The 27,751-nt window shown below is 51.9% G+C and overlaps 1 protein-coding gene across 1 annotated transcript in view; it reads left to right on the plus strand.

The window, feature by feature from the left end:
* LOC122378856 (prolow-density lipoprotein receptor-related protein 1-like) overlaps window positions 1–27,751 on the plus strand; it is a 143,406-nt gene that overhangs the window by 19,697 nt on the left and 95,958 nt on the right. Inside the window, exons 3-6 of the mRNA XM_043360445.1 lie at window positions 2,589–2,750; window positions 16,471–16,602; window positions 20,135–20,248; window positions 26,457–26,585. Of these exons, the coding sequence (XP_043216380.1) occupies window positions 2,589–2,750; window positions 16,471–16,602; window positions 20,135–20,248; window positions 26,457–26,585 (537 nt within the window). The remainder of the gene's footprint in view (window positions 1–2,588; window positions 2,751–16,470; window positions 16,603–20,134; window positions 20,249–26,456; window positions 26,586–27,751) is intronic.

Here is a 27,751-nt window from a genome sequence, read left to right on the forward strand (position 1 = left end):
CAGTTCGGGACGTCCGATCATCAGTGCGGAAGTATATTATCAGTCTGGGACGATCTTCAGTCCGGGACGGTATACCTACTATCAGTTCGGAGTAGTATATCATTGGTCCAGAACGACCGATTATCAGTCCAAGGCGGCCGGTCATCAGTGCGAGACGGTCCCTCTTCAGTCTGGGAGGGCTGATCATCAGTCCAGTACGGCCGATCATCAGCCCGAATGCCCGATCATCAGCCCGAACTGGCCGATCATCAGCCCTCCCGTCAGCGCCTGTCACAGCTTATGACTTTGTGGTATATCGTGCCGATTTGTATGTGTAAACACGTCGTACTTTGAGTGATGACAGGCATCGATGGGCCTCTTGACACCGACTGCATTTCTGAAGCCCTGTCGTCAACGACACTGGATGTGTTTGCAGTGATTCCAGGCTCCCCAGCTCGGAAATGTAATCTTCTGGCAGGGTAACGTGTCAAGTTTATCCCACTCTTGTCTCTTGATAGTCTTGCCGAGTCCGGTGCTAGTCATCTAACATTTATAAAGATGTTTTCTAACATTGTTAATAGCACCACCCATGTAGACACTACCTCTGTAGGCTTACGTCTCATCACTTACGTCCAGGTTATATCGCTCTTTAGCATTATCAAAGCGGCTAATAAACACCAACAATCAACATACGTTGCTGACGCATCTCCGTTCGATTTATTCACATCAAGATGGGCTCAGGCGAGGCAAAGCATGTTTATTTTTCTGGTACGGGCTGCCTAATCCCCTGGCTCGGTCATCAACATTGCAAACACGACTATCAGCCTGCAAAACGACGCTTGACGGCGCTGCCGTTTTTCCCTTTGACCCTACGGGAGCCCGTTTGATGTGTATGTTTACTCGTAACACACTGCGGGAAGCCAATGTTTACAAATAGGTTTACTTATGGCCGGTCTGAACATATTGAATGATGCTTTGCAAATAAGCATGACAGATAGCGAATACAATTTATCTCAATATTAGTTTTAGCATTTTCATTTGTATGCCACTTTACGATTTAACGACAAGTTTTTAAAGTGTTTGACTTGAACTTACTCAAATTGGAGGGCTTATTGCTGCCTTGTTTTTCTAAACGGTGTTTTTGTTTTATTTTTGCCCTTTTGATCTCCACTTTCTGCATTGGCACACAAACAATTACTTCACCACACCAGTACCTCTGAGACAGATCACACGTCAGAGATGAATTGCACGTCCCGTTGTCTGTCTGCCAGCGCTGCCCCGTCGCCGGGCCGTTACGTATCGGACTGCGCGCCGCCGCTTTGCCGGCGCCCGGCGCCGATAGCTGCTGACTAATGATCCCTTCAGCTGCCGTGGGGGGACATAGAGTGATGTACCCGTGTGGGAGGATGGCGGATGGTCGCTGCACCGCCAGCCTTGGTGACTGTAAATGTCGGCTAGCATATCAGACTGCCTGTATCTGACTGTGGGGTCTGCAAACGGTTCAGCTTTCCCACGGTCCAGTCGCTTCTGGCCTCTCTGTGGTCGCCTGGATGAGTCTTTCGGTGCGCTGTTCGGCTGCGTCGAGTTATGCGCGTGCCCCCAGCTGCCATGCACTTCCTCCGAGCTGGTGCCTGCCGGGTTGCTTGTGGCGCCTCTGCTTGATTGCAACACTTGTTGGATGCATCGTCTGGCGACCAGTGCACTTATTCCGGACGTTGTTAGATAGTTCGGGGAGTTTTCGGTGCCTTCTGCGTGGTCTGACGACCAGTGCACTTATACCGGACGTTGTTAAATGATTCGGGGGAGTTTTCGGTGCCTTCTACACTGGCAGAATTCCGCTCTGGACAGGCGCCAGCTATCATGAACAGCGGACGCCGCCGTGGCCACGGACCGTCCGTCCACAACCACCAACCAGCTGCCGTCAGTTCGCACGTCCTCAACACGGCCGTAAAAGTGACATTCGTGCCGGCCGTAAAGGCTAACCGCTGGAAGAATGCCGTGGAATTATGTTAGTCGAGCAACGCGCCGTGAAAGCTAAGCCGATAAACCCCTTGGCGCTAGGGCAAAAATACGGAAAGCATTGTAAATACCTAGCTGAGCATGATGGTATAAATATGAAGCCATTGCTGGGATTCTTGCGGTTTTCTGGTTGGTTGAACGATCCCAATGGCGTGCTTGACTGCGAATCTACTGCATCTCGGCACGACTTTCAGCTGTCACAAGTTGATGTCGCGTTGGCGATAGTTGCCACACCTTAACGAGTTTATTACTCTAACATCTGGGCTGTTTTGTCCCCGTTGAACCGCTGTTTTAACCGTTTTTTATATTCGCCGATAGCGGTGCACTCTTGCCCAAGCACCGCTATGGAAGAACCCCAAAACATCCAGTGTCTCCAGTTGATATGTTATCACATGCTCACGCCTGTCGCCCAACCATGTCTGACATGCCTCCCCAATGACCATTGCAGTCGGTGCACGCTTAGCCCCCATTACAATTACCAAAATCAAACACTGCATCGGGCAGCACTCAGCCACACATTCATCCATTCGGACAAAATTTCTAAACAAATCAACTTGCCAACTAACTGACCTGCCCCGTCTCTGTTTCAGCCGAGCCCGGAGAGGACACCTGTGCTCCAGATCGGATAAGATGCGCCGTCACGGGCGTCTGTATCCGCCGGGTATGGCAGTGTGATGGAGAGCTCGACTGCCCGCCCGGCCATGCGGCGGATGGATCCGTACTGGTCGACGCGTCCGATGAGGACGAGACTGGTGAGTGAGAGTGGTGGAGGAGATCACTGAGGGTCACTGGGGGGTCATTGGAGGTCACTGGGAGTCACTGGAGGTCACGGGAGTCACTGGAGTTACTGGAGGTCACTGAGAGTCGCTGGATGTCACTTTGGTCGCTGTATGTCACTTAAGGTCACTGGAGGTCACTGAAGAAAACTGGATGAAGGTGGTGGGGGAGGGGGGTTGCTTCCTTGAGGGCAGCGCTGCAGGTCAAGAGGAGACGGTCGGTTACAAAGTGGGCGAAGATTATGCAAACCGATGCATTCAAATGCTGAATGTGTGCGACAATGTGTGTGATACTGATAGTCCGTGGTGTGGCGGAATCGGGCGGGATGTGCACCGTGACTAGCTGTAGTGAAACAGCCGTTCTGCCAGGTAGAACAGCGGAACATGTGTAAATTCGAAACGCAAAGAACACTAAATGGAATCGCAGGAATATGTCATGATGAGCATCGAAATCGAATGGAGGAATAAATGGAAGAGCCACTATGGAAACATCAGGAGCAGCTGATAATCCATAACTGACATCACAAGTTAGATGTGCAAGCATGACGCTGACGGAGCCTTTTGGCGTGAGTTAGCGTGGCACCAGCTGTGGTGGAAGCGCAGTGCCATTACCCGTCAAAACGGCAGCATAATGCTATTAGCAGCTGCATGGTGACTGGGCCCCGCCGATAACGGCCCTGCCGAAATGGTCTGCCGCGGGGTCGGACGGTGGTGACGGCTCTTCTGCATGGCGCAGCAGCTGAGCCCGTGTCTGTAATCTAAATACTAGAGCGCCCCTGTCACAACTCTCTCATGATCAGTTACTAGATGCCACTGTCAGCTCAGGTTATGTCACTGTTCAGTTGCGTGGTGTTCGGCTGTGGTGCCGCCCTCCTGCCTGGCGAATTCTTGCGACAGTGACAACTATTGTGAGGCGCGGCGTCTTGTGGTACGTGACGTGCCGAACTGCAGTTTGTGCCTCGGTGTCCCGATACGGCCGGTTTGGGGCCCGGCCGGCTGCCCGCCCGTCAAATTGGTCGTTGTGCCGGTGTCGATTCCATCATTTGCGGTGTTCTGAATGTCGACACGCAACCGACCGGGACGTTTATGTACTCGAGCCGGGCTTGGGATGTCGATTGTATCAGTGACTTTGGTCATGTCCCTTCCGTGCTGCGGCTTCTTGTGTCGGTTGTTGTCTTGACGTTGACGCCCAGGTGTTTATAAGGTGATAGTTATTAGTATTTATAGTCGCTGCGAGTTAGGTGCAGCTAGAGTTATTTAGTTAGGTGGCATGAGGTGCGAGATGGGCACCTCACAACCACAGGTGGGCACGCCTAATTCTGGTTGGTGGGCGTCTCACAATACATTGACCGGTGGGTGCCTCGCACGACACACTGTGGCCGGTAGGATGTCCGTGAAGTTAGCGTCAGCAACAGCAACGAATACAGCGTCGGATTCAGAATCGCTTAAAAAACTCATAATAGGTCAATTCGGGGACGGGGAGCAAGAATATGACCTTTATTTGGCCCTAGCTCTTACCCCTTACCCCTTAATCGGCCCTTAAAGGAAGGGGCGCGTCAAAAGTGCCTCAAGGGTTCGTCTGATCGCCAAAATAAGGGTCGCAATCGATTCCTCGGGTCAATATCTAGCCGCAGCCTCGGGTTCCAGATGTGTGCAACTTACCCCTTACCCCTTAATCGGCCCTTAAAGGAAGGGGCGCGTCAAAAGTGCCTCAAGGGTTCGTCTGATCGCCAAAATAAGGGTCGCAATCGATTCCTCGGGTTAATATCTAGCCGCAGCCTCGGGTTCCAGATGTGTGCAACTTACCCCTTACCCCTTAATCGGCCCTTAAAGGAAGGGGCGCGTCAAAAGTGCCTCAAGGGTTCGTCTGATCGCCAAAATAAGGGTCGCAATCGATTCCTTGGGTCAATATCTAGCCGCAGCCTCGGGTTCCAGATGTGTGCAACTTACCCCTTACCCCTTAATCGGCCCTTAAAGGAAGGAGCGCGTCAAAAGTGCCTCAAGGGTTCGTCTGATCGCCAAAATAAGTGTCGCAATCGATTCCTCGGGTCAATATCTAGCCGCAGCCTCGGGTTCCAGATGTGTGCAACTTACCCCTTACCCCTTAATCGGCCCTTAAAGGAAGGGGCGCGTCAAAAGTGCCTCAAGGGTTCGTCTGATCGCCAAAATAAGGGTCGCAATCGATTCCTCGGGTTAATATCTAGCCGCAGCCTCGGGATCCAGATGTGTGCAACTTACCCCTTACCCCTTAATCGGCCCTTAAAGGAAGGGGCGCGTCAAAAGTGCCTCAAGGGTTCGTCTGATCGCCAAAATAAGGGTCGCAATCGATTCCTCGGGTCAATATCTAGCCGCAGCCTCGGGATCCAGATGTGTGCAACTTACCCCTTACCCCTTAATCGGCCCTTAAAGGAAGGGGCGCGTCAAAAGTGCCTCAAGGGTTCGTCTGATCGCCAAAATAAGGGTCGCAATCGATTCCTCGGGTCAATATCTAGCCGCAGCCTCGGGTTCCAGATGTGTGCAACTTACCCCTTACCCCTTAATCGGCCCTTAAAGGAAGGGGCGCGTCAAAAGTGCCTCAAGGGTTCGTCTGATCGCCAAAATAAGGGTCGCAGTCGATTCCTCGGGTCAATATCTAGCCGCAGCCTCGGGTTCCAGATGTGTGCAACTTACCCCTTACCCCTTAATCGGCCCTTAAAGGAAGGGGCGCGTCAAAAGTGCCTCGAGGGTTCGTCTGATCGCCAAAATAAGGGTCGCAATCGATTCCCCCGGTCAATATCTAGCCGCAGTCTCGGGTTCCAGATGTGTGCAACTTACCTCTTACCCCTTAATCGGCCCTTAAAGGAAGGGGCGCGTCAAAAGTGCCTCAAGGGTTCGTCTGATCGCCAAAATAAGGGTCGCAATCGATTCCTCGGGTCAATATCTAGCCGCAGCCTCGGGTTCCAGATGTGTGCAACTTACCCCTTACCCCTTAATCGGCCCTTAAAGGAAGTGGCGCGTCAAAAGTGCCTCAAGGGTTCGTCTGATCGCCAAAATAAGGGTCGCAATCGATTCCTCGGGTCAATATCTAGCCGCAGCCTCGGGTTCCAGATGTGTGCAACTTACCCCTTACCCCTTAATCGGCCCTTAAAGGAAGGGGCGCGTCAAAAGTGCCTCAAGGGTTCGTCTGATCGCCAAAATAAGGGTCGCAATCGATTCCTCGGGTTAATATCTAGCCGCAGCCTCGGGTTCCAGATGTGTGCAACTTACCCCTTACCCCTTAATCGGCCCTTAAAGGAAGGGGCGCGTCAAAACTGCCTCAAGGGTTCGTCTGATCGCCAAAATAAGGGTCGCAATTGATTCCCCCGGTCAATATCTAGCCGCAGCCTCGGGTTCCAGATGTGTGCAACTTACCCCTTACCCCTTAATCGGCCCTTAAAGGAAGGGGCGCGTCAAAAGTGCCTCAAGGGTTCGTCTGATCGCCAAAATAAGGGTCGCAATCGATTCCTTGGGTCAATATCTAGCCGCAGCCTCGGGTTCCAGATGTGTGCAACTTACCCCTTACCCCTTAATCGGCCCTTAAAGGAAGGAGCGCGTCAAAAGTGCCTCAAGGGTTCGTCTGATCGCCAAAATAAGTGTCGCAATCGATTCCTCGGGTCAATATCTAGCCGCAGCCTCGGGTTCCAGATGTGTGCAACTTACCCCTTACCCCTTAATCGGCCCTTAAAGGAAGGGGCGCGTCAAAAGTGCCTCAAGGGTTCGTCTGATCGCCAAAATAAGGGTCGCAATCGATTCCTCGGGTTAATATCTAGCCGCAGCCTCGGGTTCCAGATGTGTGCAACTTACCCCTTACCCCTTAATCGGCCCTTAAAGGAAGGGGCGCGTCAAAAGTGCCTCAAGGGTTCGTCTGATCGCCAAAATAAGGGTCGCAATCGATTCCTCGGGTCAATATTTAGCCGCAGCCTCGGGTTCCAGATGTGTGCAACTTACCCCTTACCCCTTAATCGGCCCTTAAAGGAAGGGGCGCGACAAAAGTGCCTCAAGGGCTCGTCTGATCGCCAAAATAAGGGTCGCAATCGATTCCTCGGGTCAATATCTAGCCGCAGCCTCGGGTTCCAGATGTGTGCAACTTACCCCTTACTCCTTAATCGGCCCTTAAAGGAAGGGGCGCGTCAAAAGTGCCTCAAGGGTTCGTCTGATAGCCAAAATAAGCGTCGCAATCGATTCCCCCGGTCAATATCTAGCCGCAGCCTCGGGTTCCAGATGTGTGCAACTTACCCCTTACCCCTTAGTCGGCCCTTAAAGGAAGGGGCGCGTCAAAAGTGCCTCAAGGGTTCGTCTGATCGCCAAAATAAGGGTCGCAATCGATTCCTTGGGTCAATATCTAGCCGCAGCCACGGGTTCCAGATGTGTGCAACTTACCCCTTACCCCTTAATCGGCCCTTAAAGGAAGGGGCGCGTCAAAATTGCCTCAAGGGTTCGTCTGATCGCCAAAATAAGGGTCGCAATCGATTCCTCGGGTCAATATCTAGCCGCAGCCTCGGGTTCCAGATGTGTGCAACTTACCCCTTACCCCTTAATCGGCCCTTAAAGGAAGGGGCGCGTCAAAAGTGCCTCAAGGGTTCGTCTGATCGCCAAAATAAGGGTCGCAATCGATTCCTCGGGTCAATATCTAGCTGCAGCCTCGGGTTCCAGATGTGTGCAACTTACCCCTTACCCCTTAATCGGCCCTTAAAGGAAGGGGCGCGTCAAAAGTGCCTCAAGGGTTCGTCTGATCGCCAAAATAAGGGTCGTAATCGATTCCCCGGGTCAATATCTAGCCGCAGCCTCGGGTTCCAGATGTGTGCAACTTACCCCTTACCCCTTAATCGGCCCTTAAAGGAAGGGGCGCGTCAAAAGTGCCTCAAGGGTTCGTCTGATCGCCAAAATAAGGGTCACAATCGATTCCTCGGGTCAATATCTAGCCGCAGCCTCGGGTTCCAGATGTGTGCAACTTACCCCTTACCCCTTACTCGGCCCTTAAAGGAAGGGGGCGTCAAAAGTGCCTCAAGGGTTCGTCTGATCGCCAAAATAAGGGTCGCAATCGATTCCCCGGGTCAATATCTAGCCGCAGCCTCGGGTTCCAGAGGTGTGCAACTTACCCCTTACCCCTTAATCGGCCCTTAAAGGAAGGGGCGCGTCAAAAGTGCCTCAAGAGTTTATCTGATCGCCAAAATAAGGGTCGCAATCGATTCCTCGGGTCAATATCTAGCCACAGCCTCGGGTTTCAGATGTGTGCAACTTACCCCTTACCCCTTAATCGGCCCTTAAAGGAAGGGGCGCGTCAAAAGTGCCTCAAGGGTTTGTCTGATCGCCAAAATAAGGGTCGCAATCGATTCCCCGGGTCAATATCTAGCCGCAGCCTCTGGTTCCAGATGTGTGCAACTTACCCCTTACCCCTTTATCGGCCCTTAAAGGAAGGGGCGCGTCAAAAGTGCCTCAAGGGTTCGTCGGATCGCCAAAATAAGGGTCGCAATCGATTCCTCGGGTCAATATCTAGCCGCAGCCTCGGGTTCCAGATGTGTGCAACTTACCCCTTACCCCTTAATCGGCCCTTAAAGGAAGGGGCGCGTCAAAAGTGCCTCAAGGGTTCGTCTGATCGCCAAAATAGTTGCACACATCTGGAACCCGAGGCTGCGGCTAGATATGGACCCGGGGAATCGATTGCGACCCTTATTTTGGCGATCAGACGAACCCTTGAGGCACTTTTGACGCGCCCCTTCCTTTAAGGGCCGATTAAGGGGTAAGGGGTAAGTTGCACACATCTGGAACCCGAGGCTGCGGCTAGATATTGACCCGAGGAATCGATTGCGACCCTTATTTTGGCGATCAGACGAACCCTTGAGGCACTTTTGACGCGCCCCTTCATTTAAGGGCCGATTAAGGGGTAAGGGGTGAGTTGCACACATCTGGAACCCGAGGCTGCGACTAGATATTGACCCGAGGAATCGATTGCGACCCTTATTTTGGCGATCAGACGAACCCTTGAGGCACTTTTGACGCCCCCCTTCCTTTAAGGGCCGATTAAGGGGTAAGGGGTAAGTTGCACACATCTGGAACCCGGGGCTGCGGCTAGATATTGACCCGAGGAATCGATTGCGACCCTTATTTTGGCGATCAGACGAACCCTTGAGGTTCTTTTGACGCGCCCCTTCCTTTAAGGGCCAATTAAGGGGTAAGGGGTAAGTTGCACACATCTGGAACCCCAGGCTGCGGCTAGATATTGACCCGAGGAATCGATTGCGACCCTTATTTTGGCGATCAGACGAACCCTTGAGGCACTTTTGACGCGCCCCTTCCTTTAAGGGCCGATTCAGGGGTAAGGGGTAAGTTGCACACATCTGGAACCCGAGGCTGCGGCTAGATATTGACCCGGGGAATCGATTGCGGCCCTTATTTTGGCGATCAGACGAACCCTTGAGGCACTTTTGACGCGCCCCTTCCTTTAAGGGCCGAATAAGGGGTAAGGGGTAAGTTGCACACATCTGGAACCCGAGGCTGCGGCTAGATGTTGACCCGAGGAATCGATTGCGACCCTTATTTTGGCGATCAGACGAACCCTTGAGGCACTTTTGACGCGCCCCTTCCTTTAAGGGCCGATTAAGGGGTAAGTTGCACACATCTGGAACCCGAGGCTGCGGCTAGATATTGACCCGAGGAATCGATTGCGACCCTTATTTTGGCGATCAGACGAACCCTTGAGGCACTTTTGACGCGCCCCTTCCTTTAAGGGCCGATTAAGGGGTAAGAGGTAAGTTGCACACATCTGGAACCCGAGACTGCGGCTAGATATTGACCGGGGGAATCGATTGCGACCCTTATTTTGGCGATCAGACGAACCCTTGAGGCACTTTTGACGCGCCCCTTCCTTTAAGGGCCGATTAAAGGGTAAGGGGTAAGTTGCACACATCTGGAACCCGAGGCTGCGGCTAGATGTTGACCCGAGGAATCGATTGCGACCCTTATTTTGGCGATCAGACGAACCCTTGAGGCACTTTTGACGCGCCCCTTCCTTTAAGGGCCGATTAAGGGGTAAGGGGTAAGTTGCACACATCTGGAACCCGAGGCTGCGGCTAGATATTGACCCGAGGAATCGATTGCGACCCTTATTTTGGCGATCAGACGAACCCTTGAGGCACTTTTGACGCGCCCCTTCCTTTAAGGGCCGATTAAGGGGTAAGGGGTAAGTTGCACACATCTGGAACCCGAGGCTGCGGCTAGATATTGACCCGAGGAATCGATTGCGACCCTTATTTTGGCGATCAGACGAACCCTTGAGGCACTTTTGACGCGCCCCTTCCTTTAAGGGCCGATTAAGGGGTAAGGGGTAAGAGCTAGGGCCAAATAAAGGTCATATTCTTGCTCCCCGTCCCCTAATTGACCTAATATGAGTTTTTTAAGCGATTCTGAATCCGACGCTGTATTCGTTGCTGTTGCTGACGCTAACTTCACGGACATGCCGGTAGGCGCCTCAGAGTGTTACCGTACGTACGGCCCTCCAGGTATTAACCCTATTCCTGGCGGGCTCCGCCGGGACAAGAAACTGGCGGGGGGGGGGGGCCGATTCGGCCCCCCCCTGAGATCTCGAGAACGAAGCAAGATAGCGACAAGCGGTAAACGGCATCGGATACGCACGGCCAAGATCTACAATTTTTACTAAGGTCATTTTCAGGTCAGGTCAAAGATGACGTCACAGGGGTCGAAAAAGTCAAAATGGCGGCACTAGATATGGAGAGAGTTTTTCTCGAATAACTTTCGAATTAGTCAAGATAGGAACAAACTAAGGGCATCATCGTGATCCTCTCGTCAATCCGCATCGAATGATATATATGTTGACCTCGAAAGGTCAAGGTCAAAGGTTGACCTCAGGTCACGTGACCTCGAGGTCATCATGTATATCATTCGATGCGTCTTGACGAGCTGAACACAATGAGACCATCCACGCGTCTGTATCTTGTTCCTGTACGGAGTTATTGGCCAAAAACCTTTGGTGACCTTTGATGACGTCACATGACCTCACAGCTGCCCAACAGCAAAACAGACCTCAAGGTAGTGAAGGTTGATCGTATATGAAGTCATGTATGGTATATGGAGCCATTCCGACCCGTTTTAGTGGTAAAAACAGGGAGTTGATTTTTCCCCCATTGACTTATAATGGGGAGGTCGCGAAATTGACCTGACCTTAGGTCACCGATATCAAAATTCCGAGATATACAAATTGCACATACTGGTACTCTAACTAAACCCTGAAGAGAAGAAATTGATCGGTCAAAAACTCTAGCTCTGGCGTGATTGCAAACTTTTCTGAGGTAGCGTCACCAAACCGCCTCTGGTGACCTGACCTGAGGTCAGATCAACTCAAAATTTTCAGACATGTTGCGTAGAAGCCTTTTAGGAAAAGTCAGAAAATTTGAGCTTCCTAGCTCAACGCGTTTGGGAGATATAACCAAAAAACCTCAGGGGGGGCTCCTGAGGCCCCCCCGCCAGGAATAGGGTTAAGTGGTTGGTTGCCAACATCACAATAATCGATCTACATTAATGAATACGTCTAATGGCTGTTGAAGACCACTGCCGAAATGTGTGCATGGCCATGAACCCTCTTCTCATTTCTATTGAGTCATTTTACAGGAGTGTCTCTGTCATTTAAAGTTATTACACCAAAAGCACAAAGGCTAACCAACCACTCTTTTGCTGGAGGGCCGTACCTGGGCCGGCCGACAATGCTCACCAGTCTCCTGTCACCTGTCACATCAGCTGTCACAATAGCCTGTCACCCGTCTGTGATCTCCTGGCCTACCCTGTCCACTGTCCAGCCATTGCGACCAGTAGGGGAGAGTGGGGTAATTTGGCCGGTGGTGTAAATTGGCCGCCCCCACCTGTACCATGTTTAATAAAAGTGAGTGAAATAACTCTAGTCTCTATTCATTTGTCATGGGTAGAAATAACTGGATGACAAATGTCAAAACTTTGCCCCTCGTAGTTTTATTCAAAATTAATAAAGCGTAAATTTCATTAGAAAATGGCAACTTTTGCTTCTGTTTACAAAGTTGTATAACATGTAGTATTTGGGCTAAAAACGAATTCAGACATTATAGCGCCATTCTTGGGGGTGTTCAGCGATTTCAAGAGCAATTTCATCTAATTCCGTATAGCTGTGATGACTTTATAGACAAAAATTTTCAGAATGGCAATATGGGGTAATTTGGCCGGGACTAGCGGGGCAACTTGGCCGGTGCGCTCATGGTCACTATGCTAGGACGGCCGAGTTTTCATGGTCAATTGTACCATAAATGACATGATTCATGACCAACTTTGACTACTTTGATGCCTTACTTCCGATTGGTCAACTGTAAGAGCATGTGACGTCATCAAAGGCTACCAAACGTTTTTTGCTAATAAATCCTTACATAAAAATGGTACAGCCGCACAAATGGTCTCATTCTGTTCAGTTCGCCAAGGCGAATCGAATGATATGCATGATGACCTTGAAATCACGTGACCTTGAGGTCAAGCGACCTGAGGTAACGTGACCTGAGGTCAACCTTTGACCTTGACTTCTCGAGGTCAACACATATATGTTTCGATGCGGACTGACGAGAGAATTACGATGGTACTCGAAGTTTTGGCCTAGCTCGATTACTTCAAAAGTTATTCGTAAAAAAAACTGTCTTCGCATCTAGAGCCGCTAATTTGGCTATTTTGACCCCTGTGATCCCTGAGTCAACCTCCAAAATGCGGCAAATGCGTCATAGGACACACGTCATTGCTGAATCTGAAGCTGACTCGCAATATAACAGAAAATCCCGACCGCAAACTAGCACCGGTCAAAATGCCCCACACCCCCGGCCAAATGACCCTGCTAGTGGGGCAATTTGACCGCCTTGCAGACCTTTGTAATACGTCACAATTTCAATATAAGTAATTACTCTATCATTTCAAGTTCACTGTCCAGTAAAGTAAAATGAATGCGATACCTGCCAGCGTTGAGAAAATGCAGAAATGTGTCGTCAATTTTGAGCTACATCGTTTTCTAAAAAAAGCGGCCAAATTACCCCACTCTCCCCTACCGGCACCGGAAGAACAGCGCACCCTTCGCCCGACGCCTGGGCCCTATAGACACCCGCCGCCCGCCCGAGCCGTTTACTGTCCGTCTAGCCGGCCATTAGCGCGGAGGAAGGGTTCGGCCGGCCATTAGAGGCGCGACCTTCGGCGGCGTTTGCGACGCTCCGGCGCGGTCTCCCCGTTCTCCCGTCGTGCGCCTCGATCGGCTCACCTGTGCCGCGACCGTCGCCGGCGCGGCGCATTCGCCGCTGTCCGGCGCTCGGCTCAGCGCGGGATGCGGCTTACGTAACCCGAGTGGAACTGACGACCTTGTTGGGCGATTCCGTGTCGGCAGTCGGCTACCGCCCGGCTCCGGGTTGATTTAATTTGTGCATAAATGTGCTGGGGTCGTGGAAGAAGATTTGCCTACTGCGCATGTTGGCTGGGTCTGATGTGATTTCATGACGAGTTCTATCATGCTGGATCATGCATTCAACACATGCATATGCGTTGTGGATATGCATTAGGGATTCGCATCATCTGCTATACACACCGTTATTGCGATGATTCGCAGTCATACGTGTTTTTCTCTACGTGGGCTTCAAATGGTCTTGTAGGGGAGAGTGGGGCAAAGCGGCCACCCGGGGCAAAGCGGCCACCCATCGTTTTAGCCCTTCATAGCTGGCGTCAGTTCCAATTTATGGTTTCCAATTATACTTCTCTTCACGGTCGTTCGAATGAGCCAGACCGGGGTTTCAGGCCATCACCATTGTTCTGTGAAACACGGAAAAACATTTCTTGCCAGGTTACCAACTATGTTTACAATTTTTAAATGTTATGTTATTCCATAACCGTTTTGGAATTTTTATAAGCGTTCTTGTCCATGCATTGCATGGTTATCGTACATGTATTCTACCAATTTTAATGTTTTTTACCCCACTAATAGCTAAGCTGGAATATTTTTGTCTCGGACGGTATGCGCGGGGCAAAGTGGCCGGGGCAAAGTGGCCACCCCCCAATTGGCCATAAGTTGCTTCCATCTGGATAAAAACATTATTTATATTGAAATGTGTCGTCATGCATTCATCTTGGCCACTTTTCAGTTGCATGAGTTACCAAATAATGCAATTAAATGTTTATTTTCATGAAAATCCTTTCTTTGCTTACCTACAGGTGGAAGATGATAAAGTAAACATCCATCCTCGATTAACCTTGTCACCATCAAATACACTAGTCGTACACCAGGCAACTATTTTGTTTCTCATATCGGGACTTAAGAAGACGCCGGTGGCCGCTTTGCCCCAGGGTATGGGGCAAAGTGGCCAATATGCATAGGTTTAAAGTTTTGTCAATATCTTTCATATGTGAACGCCTTTGGAAATAAAACGCAGTTGAAATAAAAGGCAACTGACTAGGGATCACATTGGTATAGAAAGAATCTTTCCAAGTTTAAAAATCAAGCGTTGGCATCGTGAGAAGCGTTAGGGTGGCCGCTTTGCTCCACTCTCCCCTACTGAGTCTTGCTGTTAATGTTTTCCTCCGACATTTACCTCTGTCTAGACCTCGGTATACAAGGTTCTATAAACGGATAGCAGTTAACTTGTCTAGGGATGCACTAGTCATCTGACGTTGCATCATTGGTGTTGAGAGCTGCTATTTGGGGGCCGGACAGTGTTTGATCTCAGACGACGTTTAGCTGTGCACATATACCGGTGCACCCGTGTGTATTCTACTCCGCTAATGGGCTGCAATCACCCAGCAGCTCGTTATTGGTGCTGACTGATGACCGCCCGATTGGGCGGACTGATAAGGAGACGATTGGCGGAGACGGACTGAGTGAGACTGACTTACAGAAACGGACTAATAGACTGACTGGCGGAGATGAACTGACAGAAACGGACAGACGGAGACTGAGCTGGACGGGAGTTCCAGCTAGATCGCGCGGACCGCCCTGGGAACTGCCGACGGCGTCCAGCCTGAGCCCAATCGTCACAGACTGCCCTGCAGATGACAGGGGCCGTGCAGGCTTACCAAGTTCTTAGCTCTAGATCCATGGGATTCCCTGTATTCGCGCTATCAGTGAGACGCAAGCTTCGCTAGCTTTATATGAGGCCCCGTAGGTATTGATTGGGTGTAAGTAGCAGTTCAGGGTGGTTTGTGCCAGTTTTGTATTGTGTATCGTCTTGTACACTCGGGGGCAGATTGATGTTCCACCACTCCCTACCCATCGGGCTCCCATGGATCAGCAGTGGCTGCTGCCAGTGTTGCCTGCCCTCAGCACTACTCAGCACTGCCTGCCAGTGCCAGTGCTGCCAGTGCTGCCACTGGCAGCAGCCAGTGCTGAGCCATGGGAGCCCGATGGGTAGGGAGTGGTGGAACATCAATCTGCCCCCGAGTGTACCTATTTGTCATTAATTTTCAAGCACTACTCTAGCGCAACCACCACGCGTTTGCCTGAATTGTGGCTCTATATGTGGACTTTTATGTGAAACCTCTGTTCTGTGGTCTTCTCAGATGGCGGGCTTCTCGTTTACCCGCAGCTACAAGCAGAGTTCGTGCATCGAAGGACCTTATCCAAGCGTATACCAACCTGACATGACGTGACCCGTAGGGGAGACCCGGGAGGTATGGGCCGGTTTTGTGAAAAGGCAATTTTCTTCCAGTGGACAGTGGCTAGACCCGTTTTTTCACTCTGTGCACGTGAAATTGCCTTTCGCCTGCAAAGTGTGCCTGATATTAGGCATCTGGGATCAACTATTTTGTCTCGAGATAACTTTCAATAAATCATGTGCTTTTTCGATCCATCAAAATACACCGGGAGGTATGGGCCATGGCCCGGGAGGTATGGGCCGGTGCCATGTTTCATATTCTTTTCTCGACAATGAGAACAATACTCGTAGCTGGTATCTACCTTGATCTCTCTTAGAGCCCAGGAACCGCATAAGCGGCCAACAGCTTACTTCATGGAGGTCACTTTGGGCACATATGTATTTTGGTAAACTCAATCATGCACCATGAAATAAAATGAGTAATATTTTTCTGTTCGAATGAAATTTGAAGTTAAATTTTCAACCATACGCGACAAAAAAAAACTTATTGAAGATGGCACTCAATGAAAGCATCTTTTTATTGATTTAGGATCAACGGGGCTGGGTGGCCCGAACCTCCCGGTTAGGACGCCAGAATTTGCGTAGCATCTCAGCTCATAATCTTGCAAGAAAGCTTCAAATTGTCCATCCAGTCTTGATTTGCATGCTTTAAACTTTATGTTAGCATTGGTCTGACATCATAAAACGAGCCTGGTTCAAATTTATCACGAATTATCTGTAAGTAGAGTATTTTACTCGAAGAGGGCAAAAAACGCTTTATCACCGTTTATTGCCAAAGAAGATTGAGGAAGAATGTGAAAATCACATGGGTTGTATAACGGAATGGCTGCTACCAGTTTACACGGTCAAACGTGTAAAAATACGCAACACTTCTTCAAAACTGCGATGGCCCATACCTCCAGGGGGCCCATACCTCCCGGGTCTCCCCTATATATCTGTGACCTGACCTGACCCGTATATATCTTTGACCTGATGTGCACTGACCGGTATCTTTGTGACCTGACCTGACCCCTGTCTCTGTCCACCCGCAGTGTGCCGTAAGCAGAGGCCGTGCTCGCCAAACGAGTTCCTGTGTGGCGATGGCATCACGTGCCGGCCCATTTCCATGCTGTGTGACAAGTCGCGGGACTGTCCCGACTGGAGCGACGAGGGCGACTTCTGCGGTAAGTGAACGATGTTGTGGGATGCTGCGGTTACCGCGGTGTTTACTGACAGAAGACTGAAGTGGCGAGACTTCTGCGGTTAGTGAGTGCTACTGAACTGGGGCTTCTAGGGTCGTGCCTTTTGCGGTCAGTGAGTAATGCTGTAGGGGATAGCGGGGTGGTGACTTTTGCGGTAGGTAAGCGATACTGTACCGGGATGCTGCGGGTAGCCGCAATGTTTACCAACACTGGTGTGGTGCAACTTCTGCGGCTGCTCTAAATCCCGTGGATGTGGAAGGAATGTGCGCTTTAAAGCTTCATTTTGCTGGCTCCAATAAAAGGCATAAGACATGGACGTGGGAATAAAATACAAAGAAGATGATAATTGGACTGGGTTGGTGGGTTTACGCTGCTATACGAGTATCTATTCTATCCGAACCACCCGCCGCGGAGGAAGCACTGCCGCCAATCGAGCGTTGGTCAGCGGGCGGCCCGCCGGAGCCGCCTGGCCCTCGGGGTGGTCTGGTGAGACAGTATGCAGGCCGCGTGCCGTCCCCTTCAGACGTCATGTCCGCTGTCTGAGAGCTGCTGTCGGCTGTCTATTTGTAGCCTATTTGTCGTCCGTTGGGACGTATCTCTGTCTTTCAGAGCACGCCTTTTAGACGTGTTCTCTGACGATGGTGGCTGTCCAGAATTTTATTGGACGCTGCAAACAGAGCTAGGATAGAGGCATAATGAGCGACACAAGAAAGAAATGGCGCGTTTGTGATGCATAAGCACATTTACATCGGACGCCATTTAATTGCGTCCCAGAAAAGCTATTTCTGGCACCTAAAAGCTGACTCGCCCCAAAATTGGTCCTCAGCACCTATTTGGTGGATACCAGCACCAATCATGGAAAATGACCTTAATTAGCTGTTTCTGGCACCTATTAATCGGTACGCCTTACTCTTTTTTCTGAATCTGGCACCTAAATGCTGAGCGTAGCACCAATCTAGTAGAAAAATGAACTACTGGCTGGTAGAATCATGTTGTTCTGGTATAATGACCCCTAGAGTCTAGCCTAAAGGTTGCCAGTGCAGCTACACTCTAATTGACAGCCCCGTAGTGATCTCAGCATTGTATATGACGTTTAAGTAAGCAAATAATATTGATTTGTTTGAAAAAACAATGTCATTTAAATATTTAAAAGCATTTATTTGTAATGCTTAAAGGGAAACATTTTTTGTGAGTAATTGTCTCGATTTTGACCATTAAAACGGGTATTGTATTTTTTGACGTCATCAAATAGCTCCAAAAAAGAAATGTAATGTTTTCATCCCGTTCAAGGCCGCTGAAGAAACGCGGGATCTTGCGTGGGACATTGTCCGTTGTTTGCCGCGCAGAGTTGTGCCGTGGTTGTGCCTTTTTCATCCGTTTCTTAATTATGTCATATGTGTGCATGAAGCTTTGATTTTGTTTTTGGTTATTTTGTGGCCGGTCAGTCAAACGCCCCTGTAGAAACCGGATGCTGCGTTTGATCGAGATGGAGTCAGACGATGATTGCAGAAAGCTAATAATATTGAAAAGAGGGCCGGTTGCGTGGCATGTCTGTTCAGAGTTTACATTTTGCTTTACTCCAGTTTATGACCTGAGAGCCTGGCTGGAAGTGACGGATCCAAACTTTTCACGTTAAAATGGCTGAGGGTGCAATAATCTCTAGTCTCTACATAGCGGGCTGGTATAGGAGCGTCTTGCTATGCTGCACCATAGCTGGCTAGTGATTCTCTTTTGGCTAGAAATGGCATTAATCATTATCTCCACTGGCGAAAATGGCACTTGACATCACCGAATGCAACGTTCATGTTTGTTAGGATACATAAAATCAGGAAGATTACGCGAATTAGGTAGGCAAACGTGGAATAAAATAGGTGCTGGATGTTTTGGTTTTGGTGCTGAATCAGTAAACAGCAAATACGGAGTTCAACTAGACGATCTGGCAACTTTAGGCTGTGTGGAAGCAATTAGGTGCCAGATTCAGATATTAGGGTCGAATAAGCATTTTGGGGCTGATCAGCAATTAGGTGCCAGAAACAGCTTTTTAGGGACCAGAAACAAATATTCCCCATTTACATCGATGTAGTTTCATACCTGCATGAGTATAACTCTTATGTTTTACTTGGTTTATCAAAGCCACCTGGCGGGTTAACTTATGAAATATGGACCTATTAAATGTATTTTTAGTAACACGGGCGAGTTTACACCGCATTGGGAAAATCTGCAGATAGTGACGTCTCTCAGCGTGTAAAAATGGGCCGCTTAGCCGCCACTCAGGCTGGCGCGGCGCCTTACTCGGGCACCTGACTCACGCTCGCTGATGGCCCGTGATATACGCCGCTCTCCCGGTACGGCGGGGGCGTGCTGGGCGGCCCGGCGGGGCGTGCTCGCCTGCAGAACTTCTGATTGGTGTCGACGGACCCAGAAGGCAGCCGACTCGGCTCTAAAAGGCAGCGATTAATCATAGTGTTGCGGCTTCGTTTCGACGTCACTGGCCGAGAATGTGGTATCTTTACGGGCCACTTAGCGGCAGCGAAGCTCGGCGGCTCCGAATTTGGTGCTGCAGTGATAAGTTGTGTGTTACCGCGGGGAGTAAAACTGGTCAATGGGCATGTAGGTGCGTGTAAACGACACCGGCGTCAGGCAGCCTGTCGTCCAGGCGGGAACTTACGCCGGAATGGCAGCTTCACTATTCCAAATAATTTTCATCGCTTTTTTGTTTCATTTAATCATTTTGTTGTTTTCAAATTCGATTGTACGGTGGATAACGTGCCTACTGCGTATTATCGTTGGCTTACTGCTTAGAATAAAAAGGTCCCGACGGAAAATCTAGGAGTGTTGTGGCAGGCAGCTGTTTATCTTTTTCGGCTCACGGAGCGGCCGCTGGCGGCCCTCCAAATGGACTTCACGAGTTGCCTTGGGCTGGAAAAGCCAACAGCAATTGGCTGAGTTTTGAACATATGAGGCATTTTCGCGCCAGCGAAAAGTACTTTTAGCTCTCATATCTTCAAACTTGAGTTGGACAGTTGTGTAATGAGCCATTAAAGCTAATTCATTGACAAATTGACAGACAGACCGAGTTCGCTACTGAGGTTTCCGCTGACCCAACGCGGATAACTGGCACTGAGACTGACATCCGACTGACGCGAGTGACCAAAATTGTATCCACCCTTCAACCGCCCCGATGACTGCTCTGTCCGATGGCTGCTCGATGACTGCTCTGTCCGATGGCTGTGCGATGAGTGACAGTCAACAGACCTCGCCCACAGACCCTTCTGAACCCCTCCTCCCCCAGCTGACTGTACCGTGCCCCCCCCCCCCCCCCCTCCAGCTGATACCGCCTACGTGCGGTCCGAGTGCCGACGGAACCCTGCCTACTGGTGCTGTGATCGCCGACCCGTACCGACAGCTCACGGACCCCGCCTTCTGATCCCAACTCACTTGTGCCGCTCTCGTACCGCTTGCCGCTTGCCGCTTGACCCCCCAACTGACCCGTACGGCCTGCGGCCTGTTACAGATGATCGGACACAGTGCGAGCAGAAACACTGTCTGTACGGATGTAAGCCGGATCCGCGCGGCTACGGCGCTCTCTGCTTCTGCCCCGCCGGTCACCAGTTCCCATTCTGTGCGGGTAAGTCAGTCTGTCTCTGTCTCTGTTCCTGTCTCTGTCTCAATATTGTCTCTGTCTCCGTCCTTGTTCTCTTTCTCTCCTTCTCAGTCTCTTGCTCTCATTCCGCTTCCCTCCCATTTGTCGTCCTCTCTCTCCCATCCATCCATCCTCCTATCCGCCATACACCATCATTTCTCCGCCTCACACCATCGTGTTTCCACCACGGTCCATCGTTTCTCCGCCCCGCCAGATTCCGAGGAGCCGCTGTTTTGTCTCCCGACAATCGGCCGCCGTGGGCCTTCCCGGCGCCCGCTGCTGTTTGTTTCGCGCGGCGGAAGCGAATTGTTTGTGAACGGACGACAAACACTTGACTGTATCGACTGGTGCGCTGCGTTCGTCTCGGCTGCGCCGCTTTCAGTTACGATCATCGCAAATGCGTTGGAGGTGCCGCCCATAGCGTGGATCACATATCTTCCTACGGCCGTCACGCCAGTTGTCATCCATTGTCGTTCTATTGATATAAAGCTGACGGGCGTTCGAGGAAGACAGGGGCCGTGGGAGGGGTGATGTGATGAACCACCCCTGCTGCCGAGAGCCGGCACACTGCGAAAACCGGCTGCATGCCAATGGATGTTAGATGATGTTGTACTTATGCAGGCTTATGTGTCGTAATGGCTTCTGCAGCGGCGCTGGAAATGAGTTACACCAGGGGGTGACGTATGTACTATCGTGGGCCCTCTCCGGGGGTTAGTATTGGCCTCTCCGGCCGGTGTAGGGTGCACAGTGTGACGACTGAAGAAGCGCTGATCGCACGTCGCCGCTCTCCGGAGAAATGGGTATTGGCTGTCGATAGCGGTGGGCGTCGACACAATTTGGTGTTAACCTATCGCGCCCGATCATTTTTCGCTTTGTCCCGACGATTTCGAGTTCAAATCCCCAATCGCCCGTCGTCCGGTCCAGCTGCGCCCGTGCTGATGATGACACGGCTCTTTCCTGTGTCCTCTGGTGGCAGGCAGAGGCGTGAGCCCGAGTTACGAGTTCACCCCCTACGAGCCTAGAGCCTCCCAGATGCTCACGCTGACTGGCACCAACTGCGACACTGCATGGCGGTGACATCTGGTTAGCCAGCGGTTTGATGGCCCGTTGGGCTGATTAGAGCTCCACAGAGTCTATGGCGCTACGCCCGCGCTCAATCAATCCAACTCAGATGCGATCATCCGCTGCGCACTGGGGTAGCTGGTAACAGGCGAGTCGTATGACTGTGCTGCTGTCGCTTTGACTCAGTCGATTCACTTACTTCTATGTCTCTTTGAATGTCTGTGCATCACCACAATTTTTGGCGCCTTTTATTGCCCAACGCCCAGTTCGTAGTTTGTAATAACGTGTCGGTAAAGCCTGGAGATTTCGACACCCTCCATCCTTTTCAGGCTACCCTCGCCTGTCTTTCCAAGCATCCCTGCCTTTTGTGCAGTCTCTTCCCTCTACAAGCTCCCGCTGGTTGTAAGGCGGGCGGGCTGTCTCAGCTCCTCACCCTGACACGCCGCCGGAAGATGCTGACGTGTGGGCGGGGGCGGGGGCGGCTGGTAGTCGCCGCCGACGGTCTCCCGTCGGTGCGTGCGGCACGTTCGCATCGGCCGTCGAGTGATGGACCGGTAAATATTTGGAGCGGCTGCGACGGGGGGCGCTGTGACTCAACGTGAAGAAACGTAGGAGACGTGGGCGAGATATGCGCGAGATAGGCGTGAGATTTATGCGAGATGTGCGTGAGATATTGGTGACTTGTGTGAGATTTGTGTGAGGTATCTATAATATTTCCCAGGTGACCTCAGAATCTCACGTTGTGAGCAACAATCGATGTTCGGTCATTGAACCTACAGGCGTCTCCCATTCTTCTTTGACGATCCAGAGACGTGTGTTTGCAATTCTCATTTGTACCGCTCTTTGAGGGCAGGGTTGGCGCGCGTAGTACCGGCTGTGTTACGTCCCATGTGTGCTCTGAGACGGAGTTTCCTCTCCATTCGCGCACCGTTCACCCCGCGGTGCGGTCCGAGCCGTGAACCAGCGCGGCAGTGACGGTGACGCTCGTTGCCAGGGCCGTCCGCGCGACCTCGGGCCATACAAATCCGCCACCCCGATGAGCGGTGTTCAGAGGGGCCGCCGGCGCCGCGCCGCGCGCGCTCACCATTCAGCGCTGAGCGCCCGCCGTGGTGGCGGTCCGTGCACAGCCGCCCGGATTCAATGGCCGACCTTGCCTGCAACAAATGGTCGAAATTGAACGATAAAGCCTGCGGGCAGCGACTCTCATTGAGAGATACTCTGTGGGCGCGGCGACGATACGCTGGATGGATCGAGAGACCGCATTGCGCCGCGCCGGCGGTCACTTGAGACGCCGAGCTCGGAGGACGCTACAAATCTCAATCGTCGCCGGACGGCTCCATTTTCCAGCTGGCCCGTGACTGGCCGCGCCTCCTCCGTCCGCTTCCTTCAGCCATCAGTTGGGACCGTATATCTCCGTCTGCACGCTCTAATGTGCCAAACCTCATCGCTCGACCTCTGCGCCGCACTCAAGAGTCGACACATCTGACCGTCACCCGGCCACCCAGCGGCCGTGGCGGCAGCGTCAGAGGTGTCGGCGCCGTCGCAGCGGTGATGGACGTTGTTTTCATTGTGCCGGCCGGCTGCGCAGGCGGCTCCGCTCGGCTGGGTCCAGCCGGCCGTGGGTCGAGACTGGTTCGTCTCAGGTCGGAGGAGAGGTGTGGTGGATATACCCCGGATACGGGCCGCTGCAGACAGAGTGTCGCCCGCTGTAGGAGGTGCTAGCACCTGGGTAGGGCTGACGAGCGTTAGGAGGGGTGGGTGGGTGGAGATGAGAGGTGTTGGTAGCCGGAGGCGTCATATGCTAATGAGACAAAACTGAAATACAGTGAGGAGCGATCATTGCTATGCTGATAAATGGTATTTGGGACTTTGTTTTGCCGAGGCGTATGCTGTTGTCTTTGAGTCACTTCGGGCTGCTAAAATGGGATGACATGCCGCCACCCCATGAACGCGACAGGACTTTGACCTTCTGCTCCTGATGCTTACCGGTGCTGGTCGGAGTTCAGATGGACTGCTGACACCACAAATCATTCACGACTGCCTACTAATGCATCCTGTGCGGCATCTCGAGATGCATCAGCCCAGCCAGACCCGGATGGGCTCGAAGTCCCGTTCCATGACCCATCTTTAAAACAAATATCAGTCAGCGCTTAGGGAGTGCATGCACGTCAGCGCCCGACCCGCCTGACTTTTCGGTGATCCTTAAACTGATGCATCAGCGCCCGACCTGTCTGACCTTTGATTGATCATTACTCCAAGTTTGTCGTCGGATCTCTGCATCCGGGTCAGCTTTGACAGCCTGGCCATGTCTCGTTTCCAGCTCCGACCGGTTGGGCCCTTCTATGTCGGTTTTCAGCCACGATCAACCGGAGAGCAATCCCGGCCTCCCTCCGCCGCCAAGTGCCGGTCGAGTGTCGGCTCTCTCCTCGTATGGTCCTCTCGGGGCGGGCAGAGCTGTTTGTCGTCCTCGGGTTGGCCGTCAGACGCCGTAGCACCGTCCGAGACGGCTGCTGCCGTGAGAGTGGCCGACATACCTCACTGAGAGTGCGCCGTTATTGTCACTGCAGGCCGGCGAGACCGGCGAGGCGTCTCGCTAGCCTGCTGCTGTGAGGATGGTATGTGTGGGCTGGGCCCGCCTTACCAAATATTGCCAAATATACTGTAAGTGGTCGATGTCATGGGTTATAAGACACTTTAATGAGCCATGACATGGTGCGGACTGGTGATGAATAACAACTGCATGGAAACGCTGATGATAAGTGGGAGGGGCGAGAGTGTGCAAGTCTGAATGGAGCGGCAGTCATGGGGTCACATGACTTTGTGGTATTGCTGTTCGACGTTTCCCACTTCAATTCCTGAGTCCATTTCGAGGCCCTGGTGGCAGGTAGTCTGCCAGAGTGAAGTTGGACAGCGTGACTCTAGCATTGACTCCCGCACCGCCGTAGCCACCCGGGTGCCTTGGACCGACTGAGTCAAGCCCGAGTGCAGTTGAACACTCAACAGCGTGTCTGTAACCGTCGCTCGTACTCCCGCCGCCGCCGCCGCCCTCGGAGGCGGTTCGGCTCGCGGACGGCCGGCGCTCTCGGCTCTCAGAGGCGGTATTGATTTCTCCTGGCGGTAGGAAGCTGCTCTCGTGGCGATTCATGCCGCCCGGCTGGCCGGTGGCGGGCTGCTGCTTTAATATCTGACGGTAGAACACCACTATAGTGGCTCATCTATCCTCAACAATGATGGCCTGGTGCCATGTGGTGTAGCCGGTTTGGATCCCCCACTTGTTTCATCTGTTTTGTCTAGTAACTTCTAAAGTTGCCTTGCCGACGCATTGTTATATATCCAACTTGGAATATTTCATGAGGGAACAGATGCCGGCACTTAAGCTGTTTCATTTCCTGGTGTTCAATCTCGAGCGTTATCCCACCAGCGCGGAACCTGGAAGACGGTAGCGGCAGCAGGCTGCAGCGGCAGCGGCGGGAGCAGCGGCGGCTGTCCGGATTTAGTTGGACGAGTTCGCTGAAATTGAGCGGCGACGGCCGGGTTTGTCGCCGAGGGACTGGCTCGGCGGCGGGTGTCAGCTCTACTACTCCCGGTGTCTGTCCGGAGTCTCTACCGGCCGTCGTATGCTCCCACTAACTACCACTGACGTACTGATATTGGACATTGATGCGCCGGCCGTCAACATTGTCTGGACAGGCCCAGAGGGAGGTGGAGTTGATTCTATCGGAGTTTGTTGATGTTTGCCACCGAAGCTCATGGTCATGACCTGTGGTTGTGTTATACCGCCCTTCTGACCTCCACCAGCAGAACCGAGTCGCCATGGACGCCATGGAAACATCCTAAACCCAGTAAAGACCTTACCTCCCCGTGTAATCCATTCAGGAGTGCCACAGGACAGTGGGCGTATTATCCCCGCCCGCCGTCTGCACTGGTCTGACAATGGGCCATTTGCGTGCTGAATATGCAACAAATTGGCCGTGAGTGCCGGAACCAACCTGAGAGGATGAGCCCAGCCGGAACACGGCGTGGTCGCGACGGTGGCTGCCCCGGTGGGTCCTCGGAACAGTCTGAGCAGAGCTGTCGGTCGATCCGTTTTTGTGATGTTCAATCACTGTGAGTTCCGCGGAGAGCGACTGGCGTCGTGTCGGACCGCCTGTTGTGGTTGAGAACATGGCCATTGTTCGGTGCGGCATGCAAGGTGCCGACATGGGAACCGTCGTGTGCCCTCTGTCGTGTGCCGTGGTTCGGCGTTTGTCGCCTATTATACGGCGGAATTATATAAAGTTATATAAGTGAACACTCGAACTCGGTGGTCCTTACGTTTTGGTTGATATAGTGTTGCAGACTATTTTCCAACCGTCCTGCTGGTTTGATGTGTTCTGATTGTATCACGTTGTGATAACGGTGAGACATGTCAGGTCAGCTAGCTCAACCGTGTGACTCTCAATAAGCTCAATCCGTCCCGTTTTGTAATGCAGACGTGTGCCACGAATAAAAGATGGCGATTACTCGAACGGTGACGAACGGTGACTATGTGGTGCAGCTGAACCCCTGCCGTGCAGTTAAACGATCACCGACATGTTTATAAATGAGACTGAGTGAACTTGTCAGCACGGAGACACGTCTCTGCCCCTCGACGATGCATACGCGTACCTCACTGCTCCAGGGCCGTCAGATTGGAGAGGGCACTACGTGAAAACCGAATATCTAAGACTCGAACTCGAGGGTCTAAGACTCGAACTGGCTGGCCGATGCCAGGGCTCATTGAAAGTTTGGGCGCGCATAAGAATCGACAATGTCCTGTTCGGTACTTTTTATGTTTTACCTTTTGTCTTTCATGCTGACTCTTTTTGGTCGTATTTACCCTGTGCATTCTATGGAACTTCAACCTGACTTCTTGACTCCACCGCTCGTGTCCGCGAATTGACTTGACCATACCTACCCCCTGAGATTCGACCCCATCATTCCCTGAGTTCCTGACTCGTACTCCCTGAGCTTCTACTTGTCAGCCTGAGTTTCTGACCCGCACTCCCTGAGTTTATGACCCGTATTTCCTGAGTTTTTTTACCCGTACTCCCTGAGCTTCTATCTTCTCAATCGCTTAGTTTCTGACCCCACACACTCTCCATGCCCACAGACCGGGACGAGTGTGAGAGCTATGTCTGCAGTCAGCGGTGCACCAACTCTCCTGGGTCTTACAGCTGCTCCTGCGAGGAGGGATACACACAGTCCGAAACGGACCCGGATGACTGCCTGCCCGTCAACGGTAAGTTGAAACGAGCGTGTGTCTGACCAAAATTACTAATAGCTTGGCAACGAACTGTTGTGTCGGTTATGTGTGTCTCAAGCATTGAGTGACCGGCAGCAGTGCGTTCCGACGGCTGTCTACCCGTCAGCGGTACGTTACATCGAGGAGCGTGAGCCCGGCGATGGCCTGATCTGACGGCTGTGTGTGTCTCAAGCATTGACTGACTGACAGTGATGTTCTGATGACTGTCCACAGTACTTTTTGAAGAGTGTCTACTTTTTGTTACGCTCACGCGAACGTCTGAATGTTAGCTGTACGCTGTGGCGAGATGAGTGTTACCTAAAGAAGGGAATAAGACTGCCATGATATATTATATTTGTTGCAAGCTCCGGCAATTATTCGCACGCTCATCCTCAGTACGATAAAATGTGGCATTTATTACAGAAAACATGTTCGGCGACTTAATCGATGAAGTCATTCATTCGCTTATTATCAATTAATCAGCCAACTCGCTCGACAGACTGATTGCTGTGGTTGTGACCTGGTTGGACCGGTTTCGTTCTGCCATAAATCATTCTCTGACCGCCTGCTGTCAGTTCGGACATAATCTGGTCCATCGCCAGCGGTCTCGCGACGACTGTCAAGTTCCCTCGACCACGTGTTGCCTACCATTTTCGGTGGTTACGTCATTTGGACTTACCTGTAGCTGGTAGCAAGGAGTGAAAGAGGAACCAAGGGCTTGTTCAAAAGTGCTGAGTGAAACATGGGCCCGATATCTCTGAGAACCGCTCTATAATCACTTATCTGCCCATTTGTGCAGCTCAAAGAGTGTTATCGCCTAGCGGTGTTATCGGCGGCTGAAGTCTGGAGCCGGGGTTTATGTAGTCGCTGTGTGAAAACTGGACAGTAGACCGGACCAGCCTTTATGCAGTCGTAGTGGGGAGTGGGGACACTGGACAGCGGACGTTAACTGTCCTGGTGGGGTTCGTGAAGCCACTGGACATGGAACGTGCAGGTCACTACTGTCACTGGCTGACCGGGGTCCGAGTCCGTGCAGTGGCGGTATGGTCGCTCGACGCTCGCCCACCAGCCGCCGCGTCTCCGGTGCCCCCTCGGCCTCCGTCACGGTCGGTCCGTGTGATGGCCCGGCGCCGAGTGGCGTGTCGGACCGCCGGACCGCCGAA

This window comes from Amphibalanus amphitrite, unplaced genomic scaffold (assembly GCF_019059575.1).
Source record: "Amphibalanus amphitrite isolate SeventyFive unplaced genomic scaffold, NRLGWU_Aamphi_draft 000066F_arrow, whole genome shotgun sequence".
In the NCBI taxonomy this organism is placed as follows: Eukaryota; Metazoa; Arthropoda; class Thecostraca; order Balanomorpha; family Balanidae; genus Amphibalanus; species Amphibalanus amphitrite.